The sequence below is a fragment of the Carassius auratus genome, unplaced genomic scaffold (assembly GCF_003368295.1).
Source record: "Carassius auratus strain Wakin unplaced genomic scaffold, ASM336829v1 scaf_tig00018441, whole genome shotgun sequence".
NCBI classification, from domain to species: Eukaryota; Metazoa; Chordata; class Actinopteri; order Cypriniformes; family Cyprinidae; genus Carassius; species Carassius auratus.
The window spans coordinates 91,226-108,394 of NW_020524890.1; the positions used below are offsets into that span (position 1 = coordinate 91,226).

Here is a 17,169-nt window from a genome sequence, read left to right on the forward strand (position 1 = left end):
AAACAGTTATGACAGCACCCAGTTGACAGAAAACATCACCAGCCATGACAAGACTGATGTTAGTGCTACGTTAACTAGAGCTGGTCTAACTTTGGCCATCTTCAAAGCCTGGTCATGACCCTATCATACACATTTTTTTTTACTTTTATTACTAACCTGATTCCAGGTGATTCCAGGTGAGGTTTTTTGGACCATTTCTGCCATCAAAGAGGTGTTGACTTAGTACTTACAACCAGAGTGTGACGGATATCGCTATGTTTGGGCATTTGTCTACAGCTGAAAACTGGAGTCCATTCATCCTTTCTAAGAGCAGATGGGGAGGAAGGGAAGGGAATAAACGTCAAATCCCATCACTTGTTGGACCTTTTTAAAGCTTATTAGTGCACAGCATGCTTTCAGTCAACCATGTATGTAGCAAGTCTCTGTGTAATGGTGTGTGTGTGCGTACATTTATGTGGTACCATCGCAAAGGCTGGGTTTATTTTAACTCAGCAGTTTTTTCGAGCATATCCACCCGGCCGTTTTGTCACAGTGGTTTGGAGGGCTTCTATCAGACCGCCTTTTTAAGGCCTCGTCCCTCTTTCTGTGGTTGCCAGTCAAAATGGAGGCCCCATCTATCCTCCACTTGGCTGAGAGACAAGACCTGATGGAGATGCGGAAGGACATGTCACCCCTTAAAGCTGTTTTAGATCTGGCTTTGATACAAAAGAATCCGCCATTGGTCTGCCCTGTGTTACGTAGATACATTTTTTGTCACAGCTGATTTAAAAGATGATTTCAACAGATGAATTCCTGCTTTATTATTCATCCACAATGAGGCAGGGGTTTGAGTTTTGGCACCCAAATGTGCCTTGGTAGGTTTTGGAGACCGGGCTGTGCTAGACCGTAGACTAACGAGAGCTTGATGTAGGTCTCTGTGCGTCTGCTGCTCCGGTTCTATGCAGAAACCCAGTTTGCGTCCCTCTAATTGGTTCCAGAGCCAGGAAGAACCAGCGGCCCACTTTAGCCTTTCTTTTTCTCTCATAAGCTCTTCAACCTTGGTCTTCCTCCACCTTCTTCCATCTTGTTCTTTCACAGTTTCGTTTGATCGCATTCCGCGGCCAGGGTCCACCCTAGAGAGCCTTCATTGCTTCAGGCAAGCCAACGAAAACAGAATAACATTCTGTCCTGGAAAGATACAGATGAGGTTAATAAGAATTAATAAAGTGCGGGGACACAAATGTTCCTGCGAGCTCGGGCTGCTTCAGACGAAAGCAGACTCTTTTCTTACATCTCTCTCATTACTCACTCTTTCGTTTTAGCCTCTGTTTCCTCTCCCCGCTTCTCGACAATCAGGTAACTATTTGCTTTCTGCTACTGAGCGATGAGGAGCGTTCACAGAGCTCCCTAAGCCCTACTATGTTCTCGGCCCTCTTTGAGCGGGTATTTATAAGACAATATTTCAATAGATCTTCTTCCGTCTTGTGTTGTACTATAGTATTTCAAAAACAATACTCACCTCTCTCATCCCAGAATTTATGGGTTCACCACTGCAGCCAAAAACCAGCTAATGTAACATCTTGATTCAAGCTGTCCTCTTACATAGATATGCATTATTGTGCATAATGTGTGCAAGTTTGATCATTTTGTGTAGATGACACTTAAATATCTGTTATCTGAGTCTGTTTTCCATCCGCAATGTTAGCGTAGTATTAAAAATTATTAAAATGTTACTTTAATAGTACTTTAAAATAATTTGAATTTAATATAATATGATAATTCTAAAAAGACATTTTATATTATTATGGCTTTTTATCAGTAAGGCTCGTACTCCATACAGTAATTCTTATTCTTAATCTATGTAACTGTACTGAATGTCATTATATATTTATGCATTTTAGCAAAAGCTTTTATCCAAAGTGACTTGCATTGCATTCAGGCTAACATTTTTTTTCTAACATGTGTTCCCTGGCATTCGAACCCCCAATTTTGCACTTGCTAACGCAATTCGTACAACCACTTGAGCTACAGGAACACTATATTCTATTCTATATATATTCTATTCTATTTTATACTTTATTCTATTTATTATATTATTATATATTAACAAACAGCCTTTCAGTTCCAGTTCAAGCCTTTAAGACCTAGGCAACGACATTCAAAATAAAGAATAGAACAAACTCTTATTCACATCAACACAAGCATGTTGCTATTTATCTCATTTTTAGATGGATGTGAAAACAAATGTAATGGCTTAATCATGCATTGTACCCGAATCCTTTGTTGAAGTCTGTAGGATACACACATGGCACGAGACATATGGTTTCTGGATTCCCCCTTCACAAGTGTATGTATTATATTGATGGATATGGAAAAGCCGTGTGAGTGTCTGCTGTGTGTATAGAGATGTTTTGTAAAGACCGGGCATCTGTCGGCAGCGATCCAGGTAACTGAGATTATTTGTCTGTGTTCCTGGAATGGTAATATTTCTCCTGACACATTTTTATTTTACCACTGTTCTCACCGTGATTCATGTGTTTCAGCTGTGGTCTATCATCCATAATCATCCGCAACCTTTCACTGAATATTGTTCTTTTTTCCTCTTCATTTTTGAATGCAATCATATGTGACCAAGCAAAATTTGAACTCTTGTGTTCTGGCTTGCTAAAAGTGTTGTCATTAAAGCATGCGTCTGCATACCCGCCGCCGTTTTATCTCCCTGGCTCGTGTACAAATATCTAATTCTTGAACAGTAAAGGAAAACTGAGATTAAAATGACTCTTTATCTCTAACCCATTTCCTCATTCCTGTTTTGGACAGATTATCCCCCCACTCATAGACCTCAATCAGAACCGCAGTAAACTGAAACTGTACATCAGCCATCTCACAGCCCTGTGCCACGAGAGAGACCCCCACATCCTGCAGGACCTGGCCCCACCCTCTGCATACCACCGCAGCCAACAGGACGCCTGGGAGGAGGAGCTCCAGAAGATGAGCCCCGAACAGGTAAGAAAGGCTGATACTCTTTTTCAATTAATGTATCACTTTTTATTGTATGTATCCATTGATTATGGTGACCTGTCTAGTGTTGCTCCATTAGCAATTGTGTTTTTCAGTGGATTCCCATTAAGTAAAGGATTACACTTTACAGTGAGGTTCAGTGCATTAACATGAATTAATGCATTAGCTTGCACGAACAGCATTCATTAACTAGGGTAATATATATTTTTTTAAACAATTCTTTTCTTCTAATAGATCAGATATTTTCAACATCAAGAAGATCAAGGACTATTGCAATGCACTCTTGTCAGGTCTTCCAGCCAGTTCTATCAAACCTTTAGTAATAATCCAGAACTCAGCAGCAAGATTAATTTTTAATGAGCTGAAAAGAGTACACGTCACACCTCTGCATATCAATTTGCACTGGCTACCAATAGCTGCTTTCATAAAATTCAAGGCATTGATGTTTGACTACAAAAAACTCCACCCCTTTACCTAAATTGATTACTTCAGACTTGTGGGCCCTCTAGAAGTTTGCGTTCTACAATTGAAGACTTTTAAATTAAATTTTCCCTCCTGGTTCCATATATATATATATATATATATTGCATTGAGTAATGGTACTAAATTGAACTTTATTGCAAACGTTACCATTAAAAGAAAAAATGATAGCTAACATTTTATACATCTTGCCTTTTCTTCACGATTCCACAACTTTGTGTATTTATGTGTATATGTGCACTCATGGTACTGCTAGGTTTCTCAGGTAGTTGAATTTGTCACCCATTAAGTATTGGAGCCATCTGGCCTGGAGCGAACAGCCCTTAGCTGACGCTAACCATCACTGTCTATAAATCTGCTGTTGGCTTTAAGAATCAGTCCAGCTCTGTGTAAATGCCATTAGTCCTCTTTATAGAGTGGAATGTGTTCCTACAGAAAATAAATTGTCCAATATATTGTGTTTTATTAGCTTCGTTTACTGTTACTTTAACAAAAGAAAACCAAAATGCTACCCAAGGCTAACTTAGAAGGCAGAGGAGAGCCAAGAGTGGAGGAAGGGGGGGGTGAGAAAGACGTAAAAAAAAAAAAAAAAGAGCAACTGGAATGGCGCGATAAAGAAAAGGAGTATCAGCATTTGGACGGAGAAAGAGAGAAGTGTTTGAGGAGGTAGTGGCTAGATTTAGTCTCACCATGATGAACGATCCCTTCGCTGTAATAAATGTATGCATGGATCCGTTTTCTGCACTTCACTTTGAACCCATTGCCATACCTACCGTAACAGTAAATTGTCTGCAAACGGACACTGGGTTTAGTCCCTGAGTCGGTGTGTCCTGGTTCTGCATCCATCCCCTAAGCTTTTTGTAACATCATAAAAATAAATTGTCTGGAAGTCTACATATACATTATACACACTTTAAATCGGCCCCATTCCCCAAAAGGAGAGGAGAGTGATCTGCTGTGATGGTGCCAAGGCTCATACAATGCTTATGTGTTTCACTGCACAGGGAACTATCTGCTTGGCAGGTTTTTGGCTTGCTCTGACATTATTGAAATGCATTTTTTTATGTGGGCTGCCTGATGACAAGCCTTTGGCCAGTGAACAAATAATGTTTAAGATTTTTAGTTTGCTGCAAGTAAACTTTGTTTCCAAAAATTGGCACTTTCCAAGGCACTCCGTACCCCCCCACCCCCATACTTGTTTAATATGAAGTAGAGAGATGTCTGTACTTTTATTTTCCTTTGAGAGAAACCGCTTTCATCAGACTATGAACGGACTGAAAGGTTGCACAGCCTTTTCAAACTGAGTGTTGCCACTGGTCAATTGAGGCTAATGCGCTATGTAAACATGAGGTCTGATATTTGGTTTTCGAATTTAATTCTTTCACATGATGTGCTTAAAAAGGGCTAGAATTTTCGCAGTTTCCAGCACTTCACTAGTGGTTATCCTGAAAAGTGCTCTGGTCCTCCAAACTGTTATTCCTCCTGGACCTTCTCTAAGGTCAACAATTCTGTGTTTATCTTGTCCAAACTATCACTGACAGTGTTTAGAAAGCACCACTCTCATGGGGGGTGATAAGAACTCCTGAACCTTCGTGCCAGGTTTTTGACTCTCATGAGTTCTCAGATATTTTGGTGAGTGCAGAGCAAATGAATTATGTAGGATTGTTCAAGAGCATGCAGGTTTGTGCAGGGTTTTGTTTTGGCTTGGCCAACATGGCAATTTCATGTCGGACACATTAAGGCAGAGATAATGAATATTTCATGTTTCACCGGTTAGGCTCTACATCTCAAACGGTTACACACATATCTTGATTTTTCCTCTCTAAATCCAATAGCTTGAGGATATTTGGCATTTTGTATCCATATGGTATCCACATGTACGGAATCCTGCTCATTCTTCAGTTACATGTCCTGCATGTAAGACACAATCCGCTTGAAGACACTTTTGGTCTTTCTCTGATGGTGGAATCAGTTGCAGATGGTGGACTGGACGAGCTGCCGGCGTTCACAAGCCCATTTGATTGATGTCTTCTTTGACCTCTCTTCTTTTCGTTGTGTTGGGAATGTAGCACATTACATTAGCGTTCTCTCCACACTGCAGTTCGCCCATTTAGATCCCTTCAACATGGAAGATGCCAGAACGGGCCCGCTTGGCCATGACATGCTCAAATTGATGAGAAAAGTCTGGGCTCATTATTGGCTTAATTTAGCATATTCTGTTCAGTCCATTATTGTTAGTAACGTCCACATGAATTTACTTGTGGTGTCTCTTGATGGCATGTATGCCTCTCAGTAGACCCTTAAGTGGCTCGATTTGGGAGGGGGCTCTTTGCTGAACATAATTTTTAGAAACCAAGTTATTAGTAACTAATTGAATGGCCCGTTGTGGCACAGTTGCCATTGAGCCCGTAGAGGATTGAGGTTGGTGTCCTCTGTGCCCAGTCCTCTACTAATGACAAGCCTCTTGCATTCAAAATGTTCTTAAGTATTTACGAGGGGCCGTACACTGTTTGAGCCCTTGCCCTTTCTTTGAAGCTAAACATTGATCTTTTAATTAAGTTTTTATGGGCTTCCTTTTTACTGGCCTGGCACTCTAAGCTGGCACTGAGCTGGGTAATGTAGGACTTGAGGTTTTTTACCCTGATTTCCTTTGTCTCTCTCACAGTTTATTGCATATAAAGACAGTGTGTCCTTTTTGCTTCACTTCTCTTAAAGGCATAGCTCACCCAAAAATGACATTCTTGTCGTCATTTACTCACCCTTATGTTGTTTCCAAACCTTTTGAACTTTCTGCTGTGGAACGCAAAATAAGTTATTTCCTCTTTTTTTCATCTCTGTACCCAGCCTTTTTTGGTCTCTTCTCTAAAGCTCTTGTCCCTTTAATGGTGACTGGCGGAGTTACTAAGAAAGGAAAATTGAAGATTGCACAACCAAGTTATACATAAGCCCGCAATGCATCAGCAGCATAGACTAATCAGGATGTAGACAATGCAAACACACAAGAGGACCATAATCCACACAAAAACACATGTTTGTGAACTCATCCCCATATAGTACTTAAACTCCGCCAGACCGCCCTATTAGGCCTCATTGCCAGCTCATCCTCTGTTGTGGTCAATGCTTCTTTTATTACTCGTCCTCCTTGCCTGTTCTTTTTCTCTGTTTATGGCGTAAAGTTGTTTTATTTGGTTTGAGCTGTTCACAGGATGTTACAGCATCTCTGTTTAAATGGCTGGAATGCAGGAAGGTGATTAAGCCGGCGCTGAAAGAACCACTCAGTCATACAACCCACAGAGCCAACAAAGACAATAGACTCACCAAAAACGTACCCCATTTAGATGAAGAATTGGCGTTTTCAGGAACAAAAACACAATTATTGTGCATTATACATCTAATAGGGCCTTTAGAGTTCAGCTTTAGGGTTATTAAGTTGTGAATAATAAATACACCATTACAAAAGAGAAAAGAGTGGATATTGGTATCCATTGGATACCATGGTGCATATGCTTTTTTATTATTTTTTGGGCATAATACAATATAACAACTTAATAACTTTTTCTTATAACATAATAAATGCATATTTAAATGCAATAAAGCAATACATATATAAATAAAGTTAAATGTTTTACACTGATTAAATGCATATGCACAAGAACTATAAAGACCAGTAGGTATCACTTTACAATAAGATCTCATTAGGTAACCTAAGTTAATGCATTAACATTCCAATTATGGACCAATAACTACATTTGCTATAGAAGTTATTAATCTTTGTTAAAAAATACAAGTCTTAGTTCATGTTAGCTCATTAAATAACACAGTTCCAACCTTCGATTTTAACGTGTTATTAAATATTGGAATACTAATGAATTCAGAAGAATTTTTCATTGGCAGTTTATGTTAGCTAATTAATTAATGAATCCCTAATGTAAAGTGTGAATGAACAATAAAGAATCAAAAAACTTTCAAACAATATCTGGGTCATGGTGTAGTCCAGATTAAAATGTAAAAAAAAAAAAACGTTTGAAAATGAATAGTCTATTAAGTCTAAATATTTGAGTATCTGGCACTGTGATGAACAACATAGCAAATCCACAAATCTTAATGGCTATTTAAATAGGTTTCAGAAAGTGGTACAGCTGCTTTATTTATAGGGTTTCCAGGGTAATGGCTGCAGTTTTCTGCAGTTTAGAGTGAATGTGCTTTCATTCAGCCCATCTCTCACGTGTTCCCCCATGTGCTTCTCATGTGTGCTTGTTTAGATCAGAGCGCACACAAGTCTTTCAAGCATTATACAGCAGTGTTATGCATTTTTACCAGTTCATGGGAAAATTGTTCTTAAAATGCATCCCAAATTCTGAATAATTTGTAATGTATAATTATTTAGAAGTGCCCACGATAGCATATTCATTACCGTGATATATCACAATACCGAATACCAAGTCTTCTGTGGTCTAATGTGATATTGTTGTTCATGTTCTTGTTCATGATTAAATGTCATTTTATTGCTGTAATTAATTTATAGCATTATCAAGATTAAATGTTCCTGTTGAATTCATGTTGGAAGCTATAACAGACTGTATTTTTAGTCCAGTGCCTGTATATAAGATTAGTATTGACCACATGTGGATAAACTTACTGTTGTGTATTTTCATCAGTTTCAATATGAAAAATAACTTTCATAGTGATTCATTGGGTTTATTGCAAAAAACCTATCATGGATTTATTGCAATAAAAAAAATAATCCTTGAAAATTTAAATCCGGACCTAAAGATGCTATGTGAAAGTTTGAAACAGAAAATAGTGGTTTTCATCTTGGCACTTTCTTGGTAAAGAAAACACATTTTTACTCAAATGAATCAATATGTATTTTATTGCGTTTTGAAAACAAACTCTTCATATGAGCATATACATAACATAAATGTATAAACCCAATGCTGGTAATGCCATGCTACTTTTTTGGTGCTTTCAATACCTCACTATGAATATTTCCTTGAGAGGAAGCTCTGTCTATGATGAGCAGTCAGTGTTTGATGATAGTCAGTTATGTTCTGTGGCCAGTTTCACCTCTCTTATAATGTAAAAGTTTGCTGTTTACTTTAGAGACTGCTGATCTCAGATCAGTATGTAAAGTTTACAATCTTGGAGGAGAGAAACGAAGTGCTTGACCACCCTTGGCCAAAGTGGTCTGGCTGTGATCTGGCAGCACAAAGGCAGCTGTATAAATAGGGGAGAGTCTTGCATTTTACGGGTCACTCTGAATAAAACATGAACTAGAGAAGATTGATTATTAATGACCTCAGGGCTGGAACAGAAATAATCTGTTAGGCCTTGAGTCCTCCATTCTTTTTCCTTCCCTCTTTCCGCACTCGTCCTCAGCTCACCTCCATCCATCTTTCGCTCACTTCTCTCTGTTTTCTTTCTGATTGTCACTCCGATAGATGTTTATTTTAGCCATCTGTTTTCAGATGTTCCCCTTTCGAATAGATCAAGAGTTCAGCAAGGATTCATGCAGATTTTGTGATGATTCACAGGCTCACACCTGTCGGAGCTCCAGTAGTGGTCCGTGAGGGAGTTTTCCAGGGAGGCTGATATTCAAATCGAACCAATACTAGATTGTAGTAGGTTTTTGATAATTATGTGGTCTTTTTGGACTATTTCTAATGTTTTATCCTCAACTTTTCATTTGGCCCTGTCATTCTTTTTTTTATGAGATCCTTCAATAATATAGACTCCGTTTAGTCAGTTTTTTGGTCAAGTTTGATAATCTTTCTTCACCTGTTGCATATGAGAGTGATAATAAAAACTAATTAGCTTGAAAGTTTTCCTCTGATACAGAAGAAAGCGAATTTAGTTTCTTCTGCTTTTTACCTTTTTCGGTTACATTTGGGAACATACTGTCAGGCGTCAATTGCATAAAAAAACTCATATTTGTCTGTAACTGAAATGGTACTCTATGCATATTGCATAATGGCAATTTTCCACTGCGTGGTACGACTCGGCTCGGCATGGTTCAGTACGGTTCTGATTGGTTTGCATTTCCACTGCTTTTTAGTACTGCTTTAGAGTTGACAGGATTATTCACATGTCGTTATCGTTGTGCGGCCATCTATTCTTCCTCAGCGGGCAACAACATTTTTTGGTTGTTAGAAAAGGTGTGCTTGTTCAAAAGAGTTGCGTCCGATCCTTCTCTGGCTGTCCTGATTTAAATCTAGTGGTTCTGTTGTGTAACCTTACCCGTACCCTAACACTAAATATTTAAAAACACTATGGTTTACACTCTGTAATGTATACACTATAATTTAATAACTGTTTGATATAATCTTTAGCAAATCTCAAAAGAATATACATTTTTCATACTGTACAATGTAATGTTGTGATGACTGAATTCACTTGTAGCATTTATAACTGAATTGATTTATTTATTAACATTTTGGACCCAGTGTCTTATTTACTATGTATTACTACTATGTACTTACATTTCAATTAATTATTTGATACAATGCATTTATTGTGTCCATATGTGTTTTACATTGTACCTATATTAAAAAATATATTTTAAAAAAAATCCCCTTTTCTTTCCATTAATTTGAACTGATATTTGAGGAGGCTCTGGCTCCTGTACTTCTTCTGATGGGCTGCCACCTGTCAGGAAGGACTGTTGGTTAAAAGCAGCCAAAGCTGGTTCTGGATCAGCCCCCTGATGTGCCATGTTGGTGACTGCAGTGCGTCTGTGCCCGGTGAGGCGGGCTGCCGTCTGACAGGCCCATGAATCCAGGGCTGCGTAAGTGCAGTGTAATTTAAACAGGCAGGAAATGGGAGTAAACATAGTCGAACAAGCCCACAACCTGCACAGCCACGATTAATGAAAACACATGGAGCCGGTGCATATATCTGTTCTAAGTGGGCTTTTACATTACGAGCCTCTCTGTCTCTTTATCATTTACTCACTTCATTGTTCAAATAATGCCGTGTATCAGCAATAACAGTAGTCATCTATAAGTCACAGAGGTGTGTGGTTGCAGGCAGTTTAAAGTAGTTGAGACATCTGAACTGCGGTTGTCTGAATGAACACTCACAGAGACCGGAGGTGAGACACAGAGGTGTCATAGACTGACCACTTATTGATTTTTGCATTACTGGTAGTATTGTTCATACGTAGGATTACAGATTTTAACAAACATCTAAGCAAGTATAAATCTTTGATTTATTGCTCATCCCACACAGACAAGGATAAAATCTGCAGCTTTTCCTTTACAGTTTTTACTTGAAAGACAATAAACTGATAAAAAGAATTCTGTTCATTTGAAGGTCATGTCTTAAAACAAAAACATCATAGAGAATAAAAAAAACACTTTGAATACCTTAGCAATCACATAGTAAAATCATAGCAAATTATGACTGCAGGTTAAGCACTAGTGATTTTTCTAAAAAACATAAATAAATTCAAAGCTACTTTTTAGACTCTAATCTGAACTGAAGTCTCAAGTACGTCCTGTTGCTTTGGTTCCTTTTGTTCTGAGTATTTCTAGATGCCACTCTCAAATGGTGTTTTTGTAATACATTGTTTCAACGAGTGCTAATCCTAAAGGGGTGCTGACCGGCTAAACCAACAAAACGTCTCATCCGAACCCTAAATCCAGAGCAAGGTAAAGTGTGGTTCAGTCTTCAAAGCGATGTGAGATGAGCCCTCTGTGTCCTGTGCTTGTCTGTTCCAGGCCTCACTTCTCCTTTATTTTCCCACCCAGTGAATATGTATGAAAGCACCTCAGACTCCAGAGCTGGAACGAGGGTTTGTCTCTCAACACGTTTGACTCGGGGCGAGAGGAAGATTAATATATGAAATAAATACCCCAAATGATGAAACCATAAGCGCGATTGAGCTTTCTTAGCTGGAAGCCGCCAAGGCAAACAGCGAAATACTTTAGCAGGTTTATTGTGATTTTCGCACCCTGACGAATCAGGTTTTTGTGTTCCCGAGCTGGTTGCCGGTTTGGATTACAGTGAACGAGCCACAACTGCATAAACTACACCAGCTGACGTGCCATAAAACTGAACATTTCAGTCATAGCAATGTTCCGATTTTTCATGTATGTATTTGTTTGTTCTTTAGTCCTTTGAAATGAATGAAAAATGGTGCTTCAGTCTAAACACAAAATATTTCAGAGGTTTGTCACTCTATCGGACAGCTGATGAATCAAGAGGGGAGCTGTGAGTCTGTAGCACTGCCTTTCTGATGGCTTTATTTGCAGTCACATGTGACACAACCCACACCATTCACAGTCATGGCATCTGTTTCAGATTGAACTTTTGCTTGGAAAAAAATACCCTGATGTATCCTACTCTTTCCTCTTTTTGCTCACAGCCTAAGCCAGTAGGCAGCCGTATTACGTGTCTTACAGCTCATACAGGGCCTATCAGATTAATAAAAGGCATTAAGGATTGAGAAGGGTTTTATGAAACTCAGTGTTTGAAAGTGGGTTATTTTCCACAAATATTTAATAGTCTGTTGGGCTCTTTTAAAGGCAGAGTGCTTCCATATTAACCATAGGGATGGTTTGTTTAGGGTGAGCCCCATTCCATTAAGAGAATTGCCTTAGAAAATTGATTGGTTTGTTGCTATGCTGTTTTTTGTCTCTTACAGTGGTGAAATTTCACATAGCTCAGTCTCCTGTTCGTTAGCAAATGAGGATTCACAACAGTCTAGGCATGATCGTTAGGAGCAGCTAGGAAAGTTTGTGCTGCTCGGAGCCTGTGGAGGAATGTGGTTGTAATTTATCCCTATGCATCCTGAAGCCCCTGCGGCAGTTTGGTCTAAATCATTGGAGGGGGAAAAAACAAAAGCAAAAAATATCTAAGCAGTGCAAAAATCAAAAATGGGACTTTCATCAACTTGTGGTGGGTTGTTAACACTACAGTTATTTCAGTCTGGGTTTCAAACTTGATTACGTCCCTGACTTGACCACATACTTCGTAATATGTGCCCCACTCCGCAAAAGTCCTGCAGCCTCATTCAAAGTTGCGGGCAGGGGTGCGACTCGTGTGTTCGCATTCCCCCCTGAAACTCAATTACACTTGACTGATGGGGTGCACAGATCCGGCCGCAGATGAGGCGGAGGGCGGTTCTAATCAGATGCGGTCGCTAGGCAGTCGCTTTTTATAAAACAGCCACGCCCCTCCGTTCCAATTGGCTCAAATCATGCAGTTCGCATAATTACACTGTGGCTAGTCATGCTGGGAGTGTTTAGTTCAGAAATAGAGGTGAAAATGGGAGCTAAAATGGGAGTGTTAAGCTGCTAGGATGTTTTAAGCAAAGTAAGAGGATAAGCAAAGGAAAGACAAACAGAGAAAGGGTGAGAGAGATCCCAGTTTAAGTGGCTCTTATAAAGCTGCAGAGGCTTCCTGCTCTAATGAGGAGGAAGTGGGGAAAGAGCTCATCATGAGCTGAATATGATCCAAAGAAACCATTTTTAGAGATGTTTGTGTGTCTGCTAAGAAGCTTGGGAGAGCCGAGGCAAGGATAAGAGAGAATAGTGCTGGGTTTGGATAAAAAAAGATAAAACAGATTTCAAAGATTGGAGCTTGTAGCATAGCCACCCAACCATAGAAGATAGGATGGAGAGTACAGTAAATCCTCTTCTTATAACTCTCTATTAATAGTTTGCATTGAGAGACCTGCATCTACAGTGGGAAGATGACAAAGTGGATGGTTTGATACTTTCGCAGTTCGTACCGTCCAAGACCCATCCTGAGGCTATTTGACTGATGAGTAAAGCCATCCAACCAACCATTTGGGGTCAGGTTATCTGAAAAAGTTATTACCTCAAAATAATGATGATAAAACTCTCTATCTCTCTCTTGTAGTTGCACAGAAGTGTTGGACCATGATCGGCTGTAGAGAGAACACTATAGCAGGAATGTGTGTAGATTTTATCAGAATTTTCCTTCATCCAAAGGTAGCTGCTTTTGGATATCTAGTTTACCTTTGGATATTTTTTTGACTCCCAAGTGCCACAAACAAAGAGTGAGAGTAATTTGAGTGCCTTTCAATTCAAATTGATGCGGTTAAAGTTTGTCATTGGCAAATACAACATCTTGGGTTTGTTTCCTGGTATACTGATGCACATTTGAAGTTGTGTATAGCCAATCAGAATAAAGGAATATGTGCAGTATTTATGTGTCCATGGGCAGTGTGCCATCCGAGGCTGAGACTCCAGTTCATCTAGCTCATTCCTGTTGGAAAATAATTGGTGTGGAAGAGGGTAAAACCTCCATCTAAGAGGTGTGTCAGGTTGGCGGAGGTAACAGCACACAAGAACCAGCAGAACACCAAGAGGGGACCAATTGAAGCTTGGACTGGAAAGAAGAACCTTCAAGAAAGGGAGCTTTGAGTGACTTCATCTTACTTTATTAGAGGTGAAAGGGGCCCTAAGGTTTTTTTTTTTTTGGGGGGGGGGGTGAGAAGTAAATCAGCACCCCCTTCCCTCCTCGAAAATTATGAGGACCTTTTAATACAGTTCTGTGCTAAAAGAGTCATTGTTTTCTCTCTATATACTCTAAGCAGTGTCACATTTAGGGAAAAGGCTAATGGTGTTATTTCGTCATGCAGATTTATTGAACAAAGTCTTGATTGCTTTAGCAGAAGACGGTCAATCCTCAACCCCAGATAACCCCTTTACTTCACACTTTTCGTCCTTTTTTTTTTTGATTAGAGCTTGTTAGCCAAGGCCTAGGATGCTCCTGATTGCCATCTTTGCCTCAGCTATAGGGTTGAGAACGAACTAGAAAACATTCCCCATTGTCCCACTAATTGGACGATCTGGATGACTATATGTTTCAGAGATGAGGCTGTGTCATCCAGGGTGATGTGAGAGTGTTTTTGCTTGAAACAGTTTTGAATGAAACCAGCCACTTGATCTCCATGTGCCACTCCAGGCGTAAAATGTGTGGTCCAGCATTTGTTGAAACGCGTCCATTCTGAGTCACCGTCAGTGCCGTCAGCACAGTCCAGACTCTCCTGTCATTGACTGGCTGTGATGGTCCGCTGCTGTGTTTGTTCTGCTCTCATTAATGTAGCTGTTGTTTATCAAGACAGGCAGGGGAGGCTGAACATATGCACACAATAACACCTGATAATCATCTGCAATGATAACACTATAATAAGCTACATTCTTGCCTGTTCCCTCCTTTCTGTCTCTCATTTTCTCGTCTTTCCTCATGTTTTTGGGTCAAGGATGGCGTGGGGACAGATATGGATACTTTCCCTGTAAATAGTGCATTATATCTGTTACTTTATAGCTGCTGTTTTAGGGATTTCTTGGTTAAGTACACAGTCCATATAATCAAGGGAAGTGACGGTCCTGTTTGGCATAGCCGGAGAGCTTCGTTTCTTCATGTGTGTGTCCTCTGTGTTGCACTTGTTAAAGTTTGTTCAGGTGTTAGTTGCATACAACTTTTTAAAGGAAATTATATATTTATTTTTATAAGTCCCTTTGTTTAAACATTCAGATTTCTTTGCAGCAATGTTGGGATGATGCATGGCACTCTTATGAATTTTACAGTTTTTCCCCTGATTTGCAGTCTGGATGTGTTGCTAGTTGACAAAAGCCTAGTCTACAGATTTCATAAATTTTTTTTGCATAGGATATGATGGGCAGAAATATTTTTAGCTTCAGAATGTGATTCCATCCAGTCAGAGGATATTAAACATGCTTGATATTTTGAGCTGAAATTAGAACACATTGTTTTAATTTCTCATGCATCTCCTAGCAACGAGGCATATGTTTCTGCATTTGTTGCGTTCGGGACAATGTGAAAGTAGTGTGCGAACCTCAGTTGTTTACTGTATGATGCTCAGTTGATTTTCTGTAATCGTTTACATAGTTGGGAAGTGTATGAAATCAAGTATTTTGAAATAAGTTCAGATTTTTAAGCAGTGTAGTTTTAAGTTATGAATAAAGATATGTGTTACTTCTTAAATGTACACCAATATAAGTAACACATTGCTTCTCTATTAATTTCATTTCTGAACTTTGACCAATAGAATTAAATCCTTTCTATCACTCCTCTTATGATTAATAATTGTATACAAAGCAATTTAAAGTTGCACAATGTCTATAGGTAAAGTTGTTAATGCAAACTATGAGGAATAAAACTTGTAAACAGCATAAATACCTCTCAGAAAAACAACCACAAGACAAGCATATGACTACTCTAGTAATAGCAAAAAAATAAAATTTGATATTATTTTTCATTAAATATTTTAAAAAGTAGTGCGGCACACTTTGGGGGAAAATTGTTGTAGATGCCAATTCATAAAAACAGTGCTGTGCTTCACTCTGAAATAGGGCTGGCATGATTAATTGCATGCGATTGTCAATCATGTCTCTTTAGTAAAGCTGGTTCTGTGATTAGTACTAAATATCCATCACCTGCTTCCAAATGAAGAGGCACTTACTACACAGAGCCGTAGTTCGCTGACAAGCTACGCAATATCGCGTTCATAAATTGCAGATGAATCGCATTTGTTATGGACACGATATGGCGTACCCTGTCAGTGACCTACGTATATTAAGTGGCCACTCCATTTGAAAGCAGGTGATGGATATTTAGTACCAGCTTTACTAAAGAGAACACGAATGACAATCGCATGTAAATTAATCATGCTGCCCTACTCTGAAACATGCAGCAAATTTATATAATTTTTTTTATTAACTCGTACCATTTGAGATTAATTATCATGCTAAACCATCTCGCAATATTGTAATTTTAATTTCGAATAATTATACATCCATAATAGACTGATTTGACTCTTTACTTTTGTCCTCTTTTTAGAGCTGCTTTAGCAGGCAGAATTTAATTATGTTTGCATTATTGACAAAATAATTGGCCTGTTTAACACTTTAAATATGGTCCTGACAAAATCTGTATTGTATAAAATGCTTTATAAAATAAAGGTGACTTGACTTGAATTTGCTGACCTCGCTGACTAGCTGAGTGTGCCACACTCTTTTAGTTGCTGAAAGCACAAATCAGCCACAAATATAATTAATGACCCAGAATGTGATGTGTAAAACGCTGTACATGACAGGCGTTCCCACTGAGCTTTCTGCCCGGAGCTACGGCATGATGTAACCTTAAACCATTTTTGCCAGCAGCTTAAAAGCAGCATTGTCTTCACAAACTTCCACATGCCCACTCAATTTTTCTAGCCCATCTACTACTAGTGGGCTGCACGTGTGGCAGCATTAGCCGGCCCCTGGCCATTTCTTCCCTCTCCTTCAGTTCTCCACTGTCTGCTCTTAATGGGGCTTACAGCAGCGGCGCTCTGCCAAGCTGCGCCCTCACGAAGGCCCATACATCAGCCCCTGATGAGGCCCTCCTCTCATGACTCAATACACTCCTCCTCTTTATTTTTTTTCCATTGATGTGCTATATTTTAGAAATATGCAGCTTCTTCAGGAATGTATAACATTGACTTACAAAACAAATATATTAGCCAGGCTTGGTCAAAATTTGGTCATTTGAGACTTCAGTCTTTAAGCACCGTTGCATCAAACTTGAGCCAAATATTTCACAAAATATGGTGCTTCAATTTGATTTAGGCAACAATTTGGCATTTAGTTAATGTATAAATATCAGCATTATATTGGGACACCAGCTACCCCTGCCCTCTTCATTATCCGCATC

The 17,169-nt window shown here is 39.2% G+C and overlaps 1 protein-coding gene across 1 annotated transcript in view; it reads left to right on the forward strand.

Annotated features, from left to right (window-relative positions):
- The window catches only part of LOC113076046 (ELKS/Rab6-interacting/CAST family member 1-like), a 91,107-nt gene extending 85,602 nt beyond the window's left edge, over positions 1–5,505 (forward strand). Inside the window, exons 6-7 of the mRNA XM_026248694.1 lie at positions 2,800–3,134; positions 5,316–5,505. Of these exons, the coding sequence (XP_026104479.1) occupies positions 2,800–3,134; positions 5,316–5,505 (525 nt within the window). The remainder of the gene's footprint in view (positions 1–2,799; positions 3,135–5,315) is intronic.
- The last annotated feature ends 11,664 nt before the right edge of the window (positions 5,506–17,169 follow it).